Source organism: Dromiciops gliroides, chromosome X, assembly GCF_019393635.1.
Source record: "Dromiciops gliroides isolate mDroGli1 chromosome X, mDroGli1.pri, whole genome shotgun sequence".
Lineage (NCBI taxonomy): Eukaryota > Metazoa > Chordata > Mammalia > Microbiotheria > Microbiotheriidae > Dromiciops > Dromiciops gliroides.
Window position 1 is genome coordinate 78820045 of NC_057867.1, and position 19308 is coordinate 78839352.

At 39.4% G+C, this 19308-nt stretch overlaps 1 protein-coding gene across 1 annotated transcript in view; it reads right to left on the reverse strand.

Moving 5' to 3' along the window:
- Positions 1 to 19308, reverse strand: part of TMLHE (trimethyllysine hydroxylase, epsilon) — a 100172-nt gene that overhangs the window by 41260 nt on the left and 39604 nt on the right. Inside the window, exon 2 of the mRNA XM_043974224.1 lies at positions 13746 to 13924. Within this exon, the coding sequence (XP_043830159.1) occupies positions 13746 to 13923 (178 nt within the window). The 5' untranslated portion in view covers position 13924. The remainder of the gene's footprint in view (positions 1 to 13745; positions 13925 to 19308) is intronic.

Here is a 19308-nt window from a genome sequence, read left to right on the forward strand (position 1 = left end):
ACTCAGGAAGATGAGTCTCCTTGATTCTAAGGCCAGTGCTCTATCCACTGTACCACCTGCTGCCTTAGCTCATATTCTACTGGAAGTAATATAAGATTCCACATATAAGGAAATACAGAGGAACTGGAATATGGGACAGCACCTGAACTGAGCTTGGAAAATTTTGAGAGGTGGTAAGAGGAGGAGCAGGTGTGGAAATGCATGGAGGTAGGAGATGGAATGTAGGTTCTATAGTCCTTTTAAGCTAGAACATAGACTACTAAAGGCATAGAGATAAGGCATTTGAGATAAAGCTGGAAAATTAGGTTGAAGCCACATTCTGTAGGGTCTTAAAAAACCAGGTTGTGGGTTCATATACAGCTCTAGAGGCAATGAGGAACCACTGAAGATTCTTTTTTTTTGTTTTTTTAGATAGGCAATTGGGGTTAAGTGACTTGCCCAGGGTCACACAGCCAGTACGTGTCAAGTGTCTGAGGCCGGATCCGAACTCAGGTACTCCTGACTCCAGGGCTGGTGCTCCATGCACTGCGCCACCTAGCTGCCCCACCACTGAAGATTCTTGAGCAAGGAAAGGCCATGGTTAGAGATGTGCCTTAGGAAGCTGCTTCTGGAAACTGGATAGAGGCTGGATCAGAGAGGGAAAAGACTGGATACAGCAAGATTGATTTGGAAGTCATTACCATTGTCCACATGAGAGGTTATGAGGGTCTCGACACAATGTCTGTGGCTTCAAGAAGCTCACTGGACAAAGCCATGCAAGTGGCACCATGTCCAAACTCTAGGGGTCCATTTTCTAGCAGGGAGAATGGGAGAGAAGGCACTGAAGGCATGACCTTAAAGACTAGGCAGCAGTTTGGGAGGTGGCGATGAGGAGGACATTGCAGGAAGAGGTCATCATAGGAGCACATGCTGGGGTAAATGCTGAGCTAATCGGCTTAACTAGGGTAGGGTTTGTAGAAGGGAGTAAGAGAGAATCTGAATGGAAAGTCAGGTTGTTGCATGTTTATTGTGTGCAGATCTGTGTACTAGAAGACAAGGCAAGCTTTCTGAGAATTTACAGACTATCACAGGAGAAAAAGCCTTCCTGTAAAGTTCCTTCAGAACTTGGATCACCAAGTGCTCCCCTGCTCCAAAGCTTGCAATGGCTCCCTATTGTCTATGTAGTATATAGTGACTTCATTTGCCTGGGCCTTAGACTGCTCATCTAAAAATTAGTGACAATAACCCACAGAAGTCACTTTGGACAGAGACTGAGGCTGGTGAAGTGTAAACTGTCAAACTGGATTTATGACAGGGACAGAATGATGGTTCAACATCAGGGAAACAATTGAATGCATCATCTTAAAATCAAAACGTACAAACCCCCACAATGATCTCAATAGATACAACACTCTTTTATACTAAAAACCCAGCAAAAATTGGGTGTAGAGAACTATTTTTTTCAATATCATAAAAAGTATCTATCTGAAACCAAAAGCCAGCAAGCACTGCATCGTATGTAATGTGAATGCACTAGAAACTTTTCTGATAAAAAATGAGAATAAAGCAAAGATATTTGTTTTCCCCATTATTATTTGATATGGTTCTAGAAATGCTAGCAATAGCAATGAGACAAAAGAGAAAAATTAAAGGCATTAAAATGGGAAAAGAAAAGATAAAACTATCCCCATTTGCTGAGGGAAAACTAGGAAAATTCTACAGAATCAGCAAAGATACTAAGTGAGACAATTAATATGTTTAGCAAAGTTTCGGGCTACAAAAAAGCCCTCAAAAATCAACTGCATTGAGTCATTCCCCAATTGAGAAATGGTCAAAGGACATGAACAGGCAGTTTTCAGATGAAGAAATCAAAGCTATCTATCGCCATATGAAAAAATGCTCTAAATCACTATTGATTAGAGAAATGTAAATCAAAACAACTCTGAGGTACCACCTCACACCTATCAGATTGGCTAATATGACAAAAAAAGAAAATAATAAATGTTGGAGAAGTTTTAGAAAAATGGGAACACTAATGCATTGTTGGTGGAGTAGTGAACTGATCCAACCATTCTGGAGAGCAATTTGGAACTATGCATACTGTGCATACCCTGTGACCCCGTAATATGACTACTAGGTCTGTATCCCAGAGAGACCATAGAAAGGGGAAAAGGACCCACATGTACAAAAATATTTCTAGCAGCTCTCTTTGCGGTGGCAAAAAATTGGAAATCAAGGGAATGCCCATAAAATGGAGAATGGCTGAACAAGTTGTGGTATGTGAATGTAATCAAATACTATTGCACTGTAAGAAATGATAAGCAGGCAGATTTCCGAAAAATCTGGAAAGACTTACATGGACTGATGCTGAGTGAAAAGAGTAGAACCAGGAGAACATTATACATAGTATCAACAACATTGTCTGATGATCAACTGTGATAGACTTAACTCTTCTCAGCAATACAATGATCCAAGACAATTCCAAAGTACTCATGATGGAAAATGCTCTCCACACGAGAAAAAAGAACTGTGGATTCTGAATACAGATTGAACCATACTGTTTCTACTTTTTTGTGGTTTTTTTCTTTTTTGAAGTTTTTTCCCTTTTGTTCTGATTCTTTTTTCACAACATGACTAACGCAGAAATATGTTTACTGTGATTGTTCATATATAGCCTATATCAGATTGCTTTCTGTCTTGGGGAGGGAAGAAGGAGGGGAGGGAGGGAGAAGAATGTGAAACTAAAAATCTTATAAAAGCAAATGTTGAAAACTATCTTTACATGTCACTGGAAAATAATAAAATACTTTTTTATGATTTAAAAAAAACTAATTGCATTTATCTACAATACTAACAAAATCCAAGAGGCAATATAAGAAAGGAAAATTCTGTTCCAAATAACTACAGAATCCATAGCATAGAAAAGAATTGTAGAACCAAAGTGTCAAAAGTGTAGCCTGCAAAACTCCCAAGTAAAGCTCAAGCCAGGTGAAAGAGTAATTGGGAAATGTTTTACAACATAAATAATGTTCATTTCTGGTTTCTGAAGTCAATATGCAGCCTAATTTCTATTTGGGTTTGGCTCCACTGTTGTATACATTCAATTATAATGTCCTCCTGAAAAGAAATAATGAACAACTTAAATATAAGGAGGAATATTCAGTAATTATGTCTGTCCCTGGCCAATATCATATAAAGGACATGCTAATTTACACTTTTAATGCTACATGAATGAAAGTTTCGAAGGGATGGCACTTGATAAAATAAAAACAAAATTCATTTGGAAAAACAAAAGATCTGGAATGTCCAGGAAAATGATGAAAAGGAGAAATAGTACTTCCATATCTCAAACTACATAATCAAGCAACAGTCATCAAAACCATCTGCTATTGGTTTACAAAACAAAAACAAAGCTCAACTATATAGAGAGAACCAGGAGCAATGGATCTTAATACCCAATGTTTGATAAAGCTGAAAACACAAATTCCTTAGGAAAAAAACCCTCCCTATTTGGGGGCAGCTGGGTGGCGCAGTGGATCAAGCACTGGTCCTGGAGTCAGGAGGACCTGAGTTCAAAGCTGACCACAGACACTTAACACTTACTAGCTGTGTGACCCTGGGCAAGTCACTTAACCCCCATTGCCTCTCAAAAAACCCCAAAAACAAAAACAAAACAAAACCCCTCCCTATTTGATAGAAACTTCTGAGAAAACTAAAAAGCAATGAGGCAGAAATTAGGCTTGAAACAGTACTTTGCACTGTATTCCACAATGTATTCTATTTTTTAAAAGTTTTTGTTTATATTTTCTGTTTCTTACAGGTTATATCACCATATTTATCACATTTATTTTTGATTTTTTGGTGTGTCCTTGTTCTTTCCATTTATATCATTGTAGTTACCCTGTAGATTGCCTTCCTGGCTCCGATGACTTCACTGGCTATCAGTTCATATAGATCCCTCAATGCTTCTCTGTATCCATCACATACATCATTTCTTACAACGCAGTAATATTCCATTACATTCATCCCATCAGATTGGCACGGGTGAGGGGGAAAAAAGACAAATTTTGATGGGGCTGTGGAAATATTGTACTGTTGGGGGAGCAATGAACTAGTCTATCCATTCTGGAAAACAATTTGGAATTATGTCCAAAAGCTATTAAACTTATCATACCAGGAGTATCACTATGAGGAGTATCCAAAAGAGATGAAAGAAAGAGGAAATGGACCCATGTGTATAAAAATATCTGTAGCAGCTTTTTTGGTAGTAGCAAAGAATCAGAAAACTGAGGGGATGCCAATCAATTGGGGGATGGCTGAACAAGTTATGGAATATAAACATGATGGAATACTACTGTGATGTAAGAAATGATGATATGAGAACAACCTGGGAAGACTTGTTTAAACTGATTCAAAATTAAGCGAGCAGAACCAGGAGTACAATTTATACAATAACAACACTACTGTAAAAACAGTCAATTCTGAAAGACTTAGGAACTCTGATCAATACAATGATCAACCATGATTGCAAAGGAGTCATGATAAAATATGTTATCTATCCACTTCCATAGAGAGAACTGATGGACTCAGAGAGGGATCTGGTCAGTTTGGTGTGTTCCAACAGACTTGTAGATTCAGAAGTTAAAGCACTTCCTGGTAGTATCTACTCTAGGCTTTGGAGCTCCGGTTTGGTTAAAATAAAAATAAATCTTTTCTGAACTGTGGAAAAAGCCAAAACAGAACTTCCTTGTTCTCTCCCCCCACCCCCAACCCCAGGGCTTTAAAAAAACTTAAATCTTATGTATCCTTATGTTAATTGATGAAGCTTCATATTTAAATTAGTTGGGGTGGTTTATGATTCTTTGCTTTCCTGCAAATCAGGGATTTCCACTGTCCCCTAGGTTGAATTTAAGTAAGCAGGAAAGCCTGGAGATTTCCCCCCCCCTTATTATTCTGTTTCTGATTCTGGAGGGCTGGGGGGTGGGAGGAAAGTGGGGAGGAGAGGGGGGGAATCGAAGGTTTCCTTTTGCAGTATCTGAAAGAAAACTGGTTTTCCATGTATTGATTATTCATGAAAATGTGGTTTGAAAGATCTGAAATATCCCAGTGTTCTGGAGTGAAGGGGATCTTTGTTATACAAAACACCCCTCTGTCACATTCTTTAGTTCCCAGGATATTCTCCTGGAGGACTCTCCAGAGAAAATAAGGAAAATTTATTATGTAGTGATGATAACATTTGATTCTTAGAGGAGAATTGTTACCTTAACACTGTAAATTATTTAACTAAAATGAAATTGTCTAGGGAAATTACAAGCTAAAATAGAAACAGGAATGGACCTATGTTTCTGTGAAGTGACAGAAGTCTGATAGGAGGTGTAGGAAGTCTCTTAGTTGATTCCATGAGCATATTCAGACAGGGAAGGAAATCTCTTAAAAGAGTGGAGATTTCCTTCAACATAGGACTATGGACTTTATCTTGGATCTTAGTTTAGTGGATATAGTGTTTATTGTGAAGGAGACTCAGTAAATGGAAGAGATAATTTTAAAAATTGACTTTGAGATATGTTTGGGCTGTGAGGGATCAAGAAAGGGTAGTGTTAGATCAGTGTGGAGAAATATGAAGATTTGTGAATTTGTGAATACTCTTTCAAGATAGGCTTGTTACACTAAATTGTGAGATCCCTATTTCATTACCAATTAACGAAGATTACCCTGGCAAATCCTTTGTTTCAGAAAGTACTTCAAAATTTGGTTTTGTAGCACATACTTCAGGAAAAGCTTAAAAATACAATGTCTGTTCTCTCTCTTTTTTTCTTACCTTATCTGATAAGGTTCTGTTTTCTTGGATCTTGAGTACAAAGCTATGCTAATTAAGCACCCCTCCTTTGTAATCTGCAGATTTACTTGTCGGCATCCTATGCTGACTTCTAGCAGTGGACTGTGAAACAATATTGAAATGAAGTCTTATTTAAAGTAACATGTGTTTTGTCTTTCTTCCCCCTCTAAGAATGAGCTCAGTATTTGACCCTCTCTAAATTAAACAGCTTTTGATGGAAAATACTTTTGGGATTTGGAATTAAGGTAAAATGTTTATAAACTGCAAGAATGAGTCACTTTTGTAACCCTGAGCACAACTGGATTTTTAATTGCTTTATACTGATTTCTGGATATACCTGGTATATAGAATGCCTAACTTCACAGGTTAATCACTTTCTTTTCTGCAAGAAAATTTAAGAATGCATTTAACTGAGTTTATGTCATTTGCCTGGCAATAAGTTCTGTTTTAGGTCTATGATCTAAATTCTGGATGTTATGTTATTATGCATAATTTCTTCCACTGCACTTTTGGGAAACCATCATGTAAGAAATGCTGTTGAATTGTACCTAGAACGCAATCATTTTTTATTGTTTTATTTCGATGGCAACTTGCCTTTCTGACTTAGATCGCTTGTAATAACTAAATGAGGCTCCATTGGGGTTTATTTAGAAATCCTCTTTTTTTGCAGAAGACAATATGCCCTTCCCCCAGGATTCTCACAGCGAAAGTTGTTCTTTACATAAAGAATGGTCTAGGTGATATGTGAACATGATGCGTATTCATTTTATGTAAATTTCTAGAATGGGGCTATTTTCTCAGATTTCTGTTGATTTTTATACCAGGATGTGTTTAACCTGACAAAGTAAATGGTGAATGATATTTTATACACTCAGTAAATATTGTTACTTACTGTTTATGCAACACGAAAACTGTTTCTCTAAATTATAAGCAGTAGAAAGTCTGTATGTGGGAAGGAACTGTGATTTGAATTGCTCTAAATTTTTAATTCAGGTATAATTGTTTTTCTTAAACCCTAAATACATCATTCAAGGGAAGTGCTAAATGTTGCTTAGATTAAGTCCCTTTTGGGAATGCTGCTGCTGAATGTTAAAGACTGGGAAGGTTGAAAAGATGGAATTATTTAATTTCTGAACAGGAATGTTTCCTACCTGATTGATTCTGGGCTTGGCTATGAAATCTTGTGAATACTGTGGAACTCTGTTGCCCAATTGGCTATTCCAAAAGGTATCTATGACTTTTACCTGAATTCAAACTGAGCTAAAGGAATTTTCCCTTGCTATACCTATGATAGGTGAATTGATAACTTTGGCCTTGAGGAAACCAGTCCTAATTTGGCTCCTCCTTTCATAGTGTGATGTTAATTCGTCATTTTTGATTTCTTTTTGTTAATTTTTACTACACTGTTATTTTCTGGAACATTTTGGCTAACTGAAGCCTATTTTCTGCTCCTATTTATCTCATCTGGCTAAACCCGACTCATGGGAATGATAATATTAAGGGAAGTTTTTGACAATCCTCAGCCAAAGAGGAGTTTGAGTTTCTCAAGGCGATTTAGCTAACTATTTATGAAGCTATTTTACTGACTCCTACTCTAGTTATCTCTGAGGCATGTAAATCTCATCTCTCAATCAGTCCATTGTGAACCCTCAAAATGTAGTTTTTCATTTGTAATACGACATAATTTACCTATAGAGTATATTTAACTATGTTTCCTTAGGAGATACATGAAATTATGATTCTGTTTAATTAAGTTTGTTCAATTTTTATGGCCTAAGAAGATGTTCTAGATTGCTATATGTCAAAAACTATTTCTTTGTTTCTCTGACATAACTTTGTCTATAAAAAGTTTCATCAGAAATACTTTTATTTAAAAAAAAAAGTCTCATTAGAACCCTATTCTTTGTTGAGGGTCATTTTTCTACTTCCTGAACCAGTGCTTACACACAATAAAACTTAGGTTTTTACCTCTATAATTATAATTGCAATATGCTTATTCAACAGAACCCACTACATGAACTCCCATAACAACAATAACTTTCTCTAACGTTTTATAATAGATCTTTGTTACAATCAGCAAGTATCTCTGAAGTGTTAAGTATAAATGACCCCATTGCTTTAAGAGGTTTTTTTTTTAACTGTTCAGGCTTTGTGACCACCACTTTTCTCATTTTCTTTAGCTAGCTAGCTACCTATTTATCTAGCATAAGGGTTAGGTAAAGATAGAAAAAGCAAGTGGTATGTAAACACTGAAATTCTCTGAACGTTCAAATGAACTTTAGGCAGTTTAATTTAATGTTCTTCTTATAGCTGTTGTTTATAAGGTTAGTTCCATAAGGCATAAGGTCTAACCTAGTTTTCATCACATGAATTAATTACCGGAAAGCCAATGTGATTAGATTTTGTCAGGTTATTATATTAAATTATACCATCTTATTGCTAGAAGGTTTAAACAGCATTACCTAGGGAACCTTTGCAAGTGATTTGGAACCTGGGAAATGGATCTACTGGAAGGAACACCTCTCCAAAACCCCACTAAGGAACAAAGCCTGGTCCAGGTATTATTGCCAACTAATAAATCCTAATTAAGGACACTAGGATGTTTGAACTAAAATGGACAACTTCATAAACCAGGGTCCAGGCCAGACCCTTTTAGCACCATATTTGCGAGGGAAAATGTTTCCTAGAACAGATGACATTCACTGGACAGCTAAACTCAAGAAAACAAAATAAGAAATACGTTGTCTAAATGGACATGTGGGATTGGTAGTTGAGAATGGGTTGAACTAAGGGAACTATAGTATAACGCCAATATGTGTTGCTTTTGGTTTGCTGTTGTATCCAATGCTATCCAATACTTGTATCTGCCTATAGAAATGCTTGTCATATAATTGATATTGAGGCATTCAGAGAAGTGATTGACTGGAAGAATATGGTCACAGACAGACATTTTATTTCCATTTCCCTCTACAACCAAGAAGGAGAATGTCTTAAGAGTTGTTAAATTTCTTTTCTATTTGGCCTCCAGGACAGCCATTTCCTCTGTAGCCAGTTGAGGCTTTAGAATTTAGCTGGGACTTCTAATAATGGCTTCATTTTGAGATAACCCTTTTGTTATAGGGCCTAGCACCCCCAAAGTTAAAGAACCTTCTCCTTGAGAAACTAAAGCAAAGGACAGACACACCTAAAGAGATAAGTGGAACCAGATCGGGACTGAGCTAGCTCCAGGACCATAACCCTTCATTCCAGTCTCCCTCACCCCTGGGGAGATAAGTTTGGGTGTGGCTGCTGCCTTTGTGCCAGGAGGACGAGAGAGATGGCTGGAGAGATCCGCAGCCACCCCTCACCCAAATCCCCCAGCCACCACCAGTGGGGGATGGTCCTCCCTCAATAGGGGAACTTTCCACAGTCAGACGATCACCTCATTGGACCACCATCGGACCTCTATAAAAGCATCTGCCTGTCTCCTGCTCGAGGAGATTGGTATCTCAGAGCCATGCTCTGTGCCATGCCTTCTCCCCATGAGAAGAAGTCCAAGGATTGCTCTCTTGGTTTCCCTTCCCCAGCCCCTAAATAAACTATTATCTTATTCTATTGAATTTGTGTGCAAGAGAGTGTAATTCTTTAAAGAGGAATTCCTAAGGACCCCAAACCCCTACCCCTTTCCCAAACCCCTACCCTATTTCCCCCACAACACTTTGGTATACTAATTCCTGGCTATGTTTGATGATCAATTTACAAATTGATATAATATAATGTTTCTCCAGTTATCTGTTTTTGTTTTTGTTTGTGGGACAATGAGGGTTAAGTGACTTGCCCAGGGTCACACAGCTAGTAAGCGTCAAGTGTCTGAGGCCGGATTTGAACTCAGGTCCTCCTGACTCCAGAGCCCATGCTTTATCCCCCTTCCAGTTATCTTTTGACTTCTAAACCTCCTTCCTCTCCATTTTCCTACTCTAAAGTTTATCTTTGAAATGTAAATTCTTACCTTTTCTTTTTGGCAACTGTATCTTTTTTTCCTCTCTGATGTAACTGGTAACTAAGCTTTACCAGAACTTTGTCTACTGTCCAAAGGTTATTTAAAATCATGAGCCTTTGCTCTGAGCATAATAAAAGCTGGTTTTAAAATGTCTCTGCATGTTTATAAGTATGATTGGCAGCAATATCTATCAACGAATCATTGGATATTTCCATAATACATGTCTCATTTCCCCATATAAGAATGTAAACACTTTAATCTTGTTTCATCCCTTATAATTTCTCTTATGTTTATTTTTTATACTTCTCTTGAGTCCTGTATTTTCTATGTCAAATTTTAACTTCAGCACTGTTTTTTTTTAATCAGGAATACTTGGAAGTCCTTTATTTCATTAAAGGTTCATTCCCAACCCCCTCCCCAACTGTCCCTGTTGGATTAAATACCCAGTTTTATTGGGTAGGTTATTCTTGGCTGTAAGCCTAGATCTTTTGCCTTCTGGAATATCATATTCCAATCTCTTCATTCCTTTAATGCAGTAGCTATTAAAGCTTTTGTGATCTTGACTATGGCTCCTTAGTACTTGGATTCTCTTTTTCTGGCTACTTGCAGCATTTTCTCCTTGACCCGGGAGCTCTGGATTTGGGCTATAATATTCCTGGAAGTTTTCACTTTGGAGTTTCTTTCAGAGAGTACCTGGTGGATTGTTTTAATTTCTATTTTGCCCTCTGGTTCTAAGAGATCTGGGCAGTCTTCTTTTATGATTCTTGAAATATGATGTCTAGGCTCCTTTGTTGTTCAAGGCTTTCAAATGGTCTAATGATTCTTAAATTATCTCTCTTTGAGCTACTTTCCAGGTCAGTTGTTTTTCCTATGAGATGGTTCACCTTTTTTCTATTTATTCAGAGTTTTTACTTTGTTTTATTATTTCTTGATATCTCATAGAGTCATTAATGAGCTTCCATTTGGTCAATTATGATTTTCAAAGAGTTATTTTTTTTCAGTGAGGTTTTGTACTTCTTTTTTCAAGGTGTTAATTCTCTTTTCCAATTTTTCTTCCACTACACTAATTTTCTTTTTTTTTCTTTTTGCAGGGCAATGAGGATTAAGTGACTTGCCCAGGGTCACACAGCTAGTAAGTGTCAAGTGTCTGAGACTTGATTTGATCTCAAGTCCTCCTGAATCCAAGGCCGATGCTTTATCCACTGCGCCACCTAGCTGCCCCCCATTCATTTTATTTTTCAAATATCTTTTGCTTTAAAAAAAATAAACTTCTAGGAATTCTTGTTAGACTTGTCCTAGCTGCAAATTTTCCTTGAGGCTTGTCAACGTTCTCAAGTCACTGTCTTCTTCTGAGTTTGTGTCTTGAGGTTCCCTTCCCTATCACCATAGAAGCTCTTTATAATTATTTGCCTTTTCTTTCATTTGCTCATTCTTTCAGCCTCCTTCCTGACTTTGGACTTAATGTTAAGGCACTCTGTGTACTTTGGCAGGGAGTGCAAATGGGATATCTGGCCTGGGCTTCTGTCTCTTTCCATCCTTCTGTTGTTTTCACAGCTCCACTTGGGGGCTCCAAAAGTAGAGTGATAGATACTAGATGATACCTGTTCACTACTCTCTTAGTCTGTGCTCTGTCAATTCCTGACCCAGGTTTGAGTCTATAGACTTGTTCTTGGTTGGGATTTCATTAAGCACCTGCTAGACTCAGCCACCACTGGCTGGCTGAGAGGCTCTTTACATTCAGAATGACTGAACTTCTGGCTCCCCTTTGGCTGGGACGCCTGCCCTAGTTATCCCTCTGCAGGCTTATGGTCCTGGGGAAAAGGCTAGATCTGAGTCACCATCATGGTCTGGCAAACAGAGCTACAAGGCTACATTTCCAGAACTTGTTTTCTTGTTCATTACACAGCTAAGACCCACTCTTGAGACTGCTCCTCTTTGTTCTAGTATCAAGAACTTGGTAATGGGCAAAAGAGTTGCCAGATGGCATCTGTTCCTGAACTCAGTACTAGTTCAGGGATACCATGAGCAGCTAGGTGGCACACAGAACAGGCAGATGTTCCAGTGAATAGAGCATTGAGCCTGGAGTCAGGAAGACATAAGTTCAAATCTGGCCTCAGGCACTTAGTAGCTGTGTGACCCTGGCCATGTCACTTTATCTGTAAAATGGAGATAATAAAAGCACCTACATCCTAGGGTTATTGGGAGGGTGGATTGATAGAATAATGGTAAAGTGCTCAGTATAGTACCTGTGTTTATATATGTGTGTGTGTGTATAAAATATAATAATATGCATTATAATATTATATTTAATAATGTTATATTATTATATATTAGCTATTATCATTATTAATCATCATACCCTGGGATCTCTTTCTGTCTCTGGGCACTAGAATGCTCCTTGCCACTGCCACACATATTCTTGGCCAGACCCTGTCCCTAGTGTCTCTAATTGCTGCTCCCCATGCACAATATTTCCATGGTCTTCTCTCTCTCAGAGCTGCCCTTGGCAGGAAAAATGACTCACTGTGACTTTTTCTTGGCTTTCCCCATCAGAATTTGGATTGTTGCAGAAATAATAGAGGCTCACTCTGCCATCTTGCCAGTGTCTCCCCTCTAATCTAGTTTAGTCTCTCATTTACCCAGACCAATGTAATAGCCTCTTAACTGATAGCATAGCCACCAAATGGGTATCCCTAAAACATGGGCCAAGCCACGTGACACCACCCTGCTCCACTTGGTATTTGCAGTCCTTCACTGTCTCCGTCCAGCCTTCCTTTTCAGACTTACTGCATATCACTCTTCTTCACTGTTACACACACACACACACACACACAGTATTTCATCTCCTATATTTGCAGTAGCTGCTTTCCATTCATGGAATAACCTTCCCTCTTCATCTTCGCTTTGTACAATCTCAAGCTTCCTTCAAGGCTAAGCTCCAGAGCCACTTCCTACACAAGGCTGACTCTTGGGCTCCAAGTTTGGGACCACTTTGCATACATTTGGGATTTACTTATTATAGGATGTGAGATCTGAAACTTGAAAGGGCCATGGAGGGCATGGAGTCCAATCACCTCATTCATCGCCATGGAAACTGAGATTTAGAGAGATGGTACTTACCCAAGAGCATACACGTAGGACAATATGGAGCTGGGATTCAAACCCAGAGCTCTTACTCCAAATCCAGTGCCTCTTCACTGTACCAAAATATCCCTTATATTCATTTATATTCATGTTGTTCTTCCCCATCCCACAAGTAGAATATCAGCTCCTTTTGTTTTTACCTTTTGTCTCCCCAATGCCCAGAAAGCTAGGGGGCACCATAGCACACAGAGCACTGGGCCTGGAATCAGGAAGACTCCTCTTCCTGAGTTCCAATATGGCTTCAGACACTTCCTATGTGTAACACAAGTCACTCGACCCTGTTTGCCTCAGTTTCCTCATATGTAAAATGAGCTGGAGCAGAAGGAAATGGCAAAGCACTCCAGTATCTTTGCCAGGAAAACCCCAAATGGGGTCACACAGAGTCAACACACTTGAACCCCCTCCCCAAAATGCCCCTAGATCCCTGTTCTTACTGCTGGTCAGGACCACTCTACTTGGCATTCTCTTTTGTGATCCCCTTGATGACTAGCTTCTAGACCTCTCCAATCCTCCCAGGTAACTACCCTGAAGACAGACACTCTGTCATTTTGATCTTTGTGTTGCCAGTGCCCAACACAGAGCCACCCACTGTAGGGAGGACAGAGAAATCGATTGAATTCACAGAGTTGTCATTGTCATTAATAGCTATGGTAAGTCGTTAGCTGATACTATCTTTACTGCCATCACCTCTAATTGGTGGGGCTGGGGGTGGAGTTCAATTCCTAGAGATTCTCTAGCCAGCTCAGTGAGCATCAAAGATGGCATCAAAGGCCTCAGTGTATGCCTCTGCTGTCAGCCAGCTCCTACCCAAATGATCCTCATGCTGCTGCCAGGTGCGGTTCAAAGGCCCCAGGACTGTGTGCTGCCATCGAGCTGCTATCAGTCTGTTTTGGAGGCAGATATGCTGAAGGGCCTGGTGTCTGACTCCTCTCCTCAACTGGTGCTGAATGCTGCGGTACATCTGGGATAGTCTGTAGTACCCCATTCTGGGGAAAAGAGCAAAAGGAAAAGTGAGTCAGAGATGCCATGAAACATGGTCAGAGGTGGAAGGGACTTAATGACCTCAAGTTCCGAGGGTCAACTTCAATCTGGAAAAGCTAAACACGAAGGGCCCCAAGTCATTGCATTCAATTGCCTCACCCACTATTACCACAGGCTCCCCAGTAATCTAGCTTTTGGCCTCCATCACCACGAATGAACTTTAATCACAAAATCTTACAGCTGGAAGAGAACTCAGATGTCTATTCTATGTAGGAATGGCATTGCAATAAAGGGGCATAATTTCCAAAGATATTCCCTTTCATTTCCAGTATGGTGTTCAGTTCTAGACACCACAGTTTAAGGACAATGATGACATGGAGAATTCCCAGAGATGGACAAGGGAGATGGACAAGGAAGATGGGGAAAGGTCTTGAAACCAGTGTCACATGAGGAGCTGAGCATGCTTAGCTTGGAGAAGAGATGACTCAGGGGGAACATGAGAACTTGTCTTCAAGTATTTGAAGGTTGTTATTGTTGCATCTTTCTGCAAATCTCAGGTATTTGAAGGATATTGTTGTTGGTGGTCTTTTATTCTTGAAGAGGACCATGATATCAGGAGATGATGTCATGACTTGCAGTGAATTGGACTTAAGTGAAGGAGGGCTGTGCAAAGTTACCAACCTCACTCTCTCCTCCAGAGCCATCTGAGTCCAGTGGCAAGATCTAGATCAGGACGACTGGAGATGGCCCTGGATGTTTAACGCAATTGGGGTTAAGTGACTTGCCCAGGGTCACACAGCTAGTAACTGTCTGAGGTTACATTTGAACTCAGGTCCTCCTGACTGCAGGGCCAGTGCTCTATCCACTGCGCCACCTAGCTGCCTTAGTATCTGAAGGGCTGTCACATGGAAGAGAGGCAACTTGCACAACTAAGAGCAATGGGGGGGAGGCTGCAAAAAGACAAATTTAAGCTTGATTTCAGAAAAAACAACTTCCCAACAATTAGAACTATGCAAAAGTTGAAATGGACTACTTCAGGAAGTACTGGATTTTCCTCAGCAAGTCTTCAAGCAAAGGCTGGATGACCACTTCTTAGAGATAGAAAATTAGGATTTTTTTCAGTAATGGGTTAGCCTAGATGACCACTGATAGATGACCCTTTCAACTCTGAAATGGCATAATTCTGTGAATACCCCCTATGGTGGCCCAAACAACGGTGGGACCTAAAACAATGGCCTCTTTCAGATTTTCACATTCCATGACTTTTTTGGTGGCATTTGAATCCCAATGATAAATATGCCCTTCTTTAAACTCTCTTACTCCATCCCTCAAATGCTTTTTCTTGCCTGACTTCTATAACACCATGTTCTTCTCAACCATTTCTCTGTTCCTTTTAATTGGTCCTCCTTGTTCTTCCTACCTCCCATGGCCTTACCTACTATTCTTTTAATTCTACAATCAGTCCTTTGGAGACCTTACCCACTTTCAAATGACATGGATGATTACTTCAAGGTCTCTGTCTACAGAAGGGCAGAGCCAAGAGGGTGGAGTGAAGGGAACACTTTTGTTGCTCCCAACATTTCCCTCTAAACAACTTTTTAAAGGAATGTCAAATCAAATTCTAAGTGGCACAGTGAACAAAAAGGCAGAGGGGGCCATTTTCCCAGGCCAAGACAGCTTAGAAGGACAGAAAGATAGGTCTGTAGCGCTGATATTGTGTCTGGCCAGGAGCATAGTGCAGCAGAAGTGATGCTAGCTTGGGTCATGGAGGTGGCAGGGCAGCAGTAATCAGAGCACTTCGCACCCAGAGATGGTAAGGAGATTGAACACCTGGTCAGAAAGAGGTTACAAGGGACTGCTGTAGGACACTGGGCATAGGACCAGGTACCATTGGACAACTCCACTGCCCCTTAACTAGTTCTGGGTTGCAGTTTCATGGAGGAGAGGAACAATTGCAGGGGACCAGGGGCTCTACCTGAGTAAGGAACAGACCGTAGACCAGGAGAGCAATGGCCACACCTCTCCCCACTAGCTGTGAAAATAGCATACAAGACAGAAGCTCAGTTGTCATTCTCTCTCCCCACCTCCCACTTCCAGAGGTGAGTAGAGTCCAACTCTAACATAAAGTCCAAAGTAAAAAAAAACAGCTAGAAAAATGAGCAAACAAATAAAAAAGAACCTGACTATGAAAAGCTGTTGTGGTAACAGGGAAGCTGAAGACACAAACTCAGAAGACAAAGCTTCAAAGAAAAATGGGGAAAAAATTACAGCAACTTTCTCTGATAAATGTTTCAATTCTCAAATATATAGGGAGCTGAGTCAAATTTATTAAAAAAAATAATAGTCATTCTCCAATTGATAGATGGTAAAAGGATATGAACAAGTAGTTTTCAGAAGAAGAAATCAAAGTTATCAAGTCATATAAAATGCTCTAAGTCACTAATAATTAGAGAAATACAAATTAAAACAACTCCGAGGTACCACCTCACACTCAGAAGATTGGCTAAAATGACAGGAAAGGAAAATGACAAATGCTGAAGATGTGGAAAAAATAGGGATATTAATACACTGTTGGAGTTATGAACTGGTCTGACCAGTATGGAGAACAATTTGGAACTATGCCCAAAAAGCTATATAACACTGTGAATACCCTTTGACCCAGTAGTATCACTACTAGATCTGTATCCCAAAGAAATAAAAGAAAAAGAAAAGGACCCATATGTTCAAAAATATTTGAAATAGCTCTTTTTGTAGTGGCAAAGAATTAGAAACTGAGGGGATGCCCATAAGTCAAGGAATGGTTGAACAAGCTGTGGTATGTGAATATGATGGAATATTATTGTATTATATGAAAGGACAAAAGTGAAGTGAGCAGAACCAGGGGGATACTGTACACAGTAACAGCAATATTGTAGATGATCAACTGTGAAAGACTTAGCAACTCAGCCATAAAATGATCTTTGATGATTCCAAATGACTCAGGATGAACAATACTATCCACCTCCAAATAGAAACTAACTCTGAGTGTAGATTGAAGCAGATTTTTTCACTTTATGTTTCTTGCCTTTTCCCCTTTTACAACATAGCTAATGTGGAAATGCGTGTTGCATGACGTCATAGGTATAATGGATATAGAACTGCTTGCCTTCCCATTGGGTAGGGGATGAGCTGGAGGGAGGGGAGAATTCAGAACTCGAAATAATTTTTCTAAAAAGGAAAATAAAAGATCTCTATCTCCAGTCCTGACTTATCAACCCAGCTGACTACAGGGCATCTACCCTTGGATGAACTCAATAGGTCCCAAATAATCCTTCCCACCACTCCCCCTCTCAAAACCCATTGCAACTTTTCCTTTTCTTTCAATGTCACCATCTTCCTAATTTCAGTAAGAGGTCTCTCTCTCTCTCCTTGTACTTGTGTCCAATCACTGATCATGGCATATTGGTTCTCTCTTTACGTCTACCAAATTCATCCTTTTTCTTTCTATTTCCCTTGTCAGGCCCTCATCAATTTATGCCTGTATTACTGTAATAATTTCCTAACAGGTTTTCCTGCTGCCAATCCATCCCACACATTATTGCCAAAGTAATCTTCTTAAAACCCTGTCACTACCTTATTTGAAAACTCATGATCACTCCTGACTGTCCATCAAATCAAGCTTCTCCAACTGGAAATATAATATCCCAGGTGTGAATATCACTTATGCTCTCTTCTTTTCTCTCTTCTAGTGAGGAGAAATCAACAAAGACTTATTTGGGTGAAATTATTCTTAATACAAACCCTAACTTTATGTCAGATGGTTTACAAACCAACTGGCCTCTCTCTGGATACATGAAAAAGAAAATTCTGGGGGGGAGGGGTGTTCCTATTTTTTCTATTAAAATGCCTTCAGAAAATTTGTCCTTTTAAAATATCAAGAATTAAAGTAGGATATTTTTGTATTCCATACTTCTCCTGGAGCTTGAAATCAAAAACAAAGAAAGTTTCCAGCCACTCTGGCCCTCCATCTTCCAAAGTTACAGAGGGGAAACAAAAGAGATTCACAATCGGTGAATATATATTAAGTACCTACTATGTGCCAGCACTATGCTAAGTGCTGGGGATACAAATATGAAAAAAGAAAGATAGGCCCTGCCTCAAAGAGCTTAAAATTCAATGAGGGAAGACAAGATACAAAAGAAAATTAAAAGTGGAAGAATGGGGCCGGACATCGGGACATGATGGAGAAGTCCCAAAGTGGTCCAGTCAGGGGGAAAAAAGATGTTCTGAGCTAAACTCCCTCCTTAAATGGAGGTATGGAGTTTATGACCTCACCACCCTCCAGAGAGGCAGAAGATGGTGAAGAAAGAGAGGATGAAGGCTTTTGAGATTTGATGGGATAAGGAGGTTATTTCAATAGTGGGCTTCCGGGGGCCTGAAGGAGAAGTCAGTCAGAGAAGTCCCAAAGTAATGGTAAAGATGCTCAAGAACTGTGTATACCGTTTGACCCAGTAATATGACTACTAGGTCTGTATCCCAGAGAGACCACATAAAAGGGAAAAGGACCCACATGTACAAAAATATTTCTAGCAGCATTGTTTGCGGTGGCAAAGAATTGGAAATCAAGGGAATGCCCATAAATTGGAGAATGGCTGAACAAGTTGTGGTATGTAAATGTAATCAAATACTATTGCACTGTAAGAAATGATAAGCAGGCAGGTTTCAGAAAAATCTGGAAAGACTTACATGGACTGATGCTGAGTGAAATGAGCAGAACCAGGAGAATATTGTACATAGTATCAACAACATTGTCTGATGATCAACTGTGATAGACTTAACTCTTCTCAGCAATACAATGATTTAAGACTATTCCAAAGGACTCATGATGGAAAATGTTCTCCACATCCAGAAAAAAGAACTGTGGATTCTGAATCCAGATTGAACCATACTGTTTCTACTTTTTTTGTTTTGTGAGGTTTTTCCCCTTTTGTTCTGATTCTTCTTTCACAACATGACTAATGCATAAATATGTTTACTGTGGTTGTACATATATAACCTATATCAGATTGCTTTCTGTCTTGGGGAGAGGGGAGGGAAGCGAGGGAGGGAGAAAACTTTGGAACTAGAAATCTTATGAAAACAAATGTTGAAAACTGTCTTTACATGAAACCAGAAAATAATAAAATACTTTTATGATTTAAAAAAAGATGCTCAAGGGCAGATGGCATTTCAGCAGAAGTGAAGGGGCAAAATTACCATCACCAAAAGTAAAACTTTAATATTGTCCCACTCACAGCTCTCCCCTACTTCAAGCTGTTTGGATTTGTTGTTTTTTTAACACCACATCCTATAATCTTCCTCCTGGCTCTAGTCTCCTGTGTATATTCCTGCAGAGCCCTCTGCCTTTGGA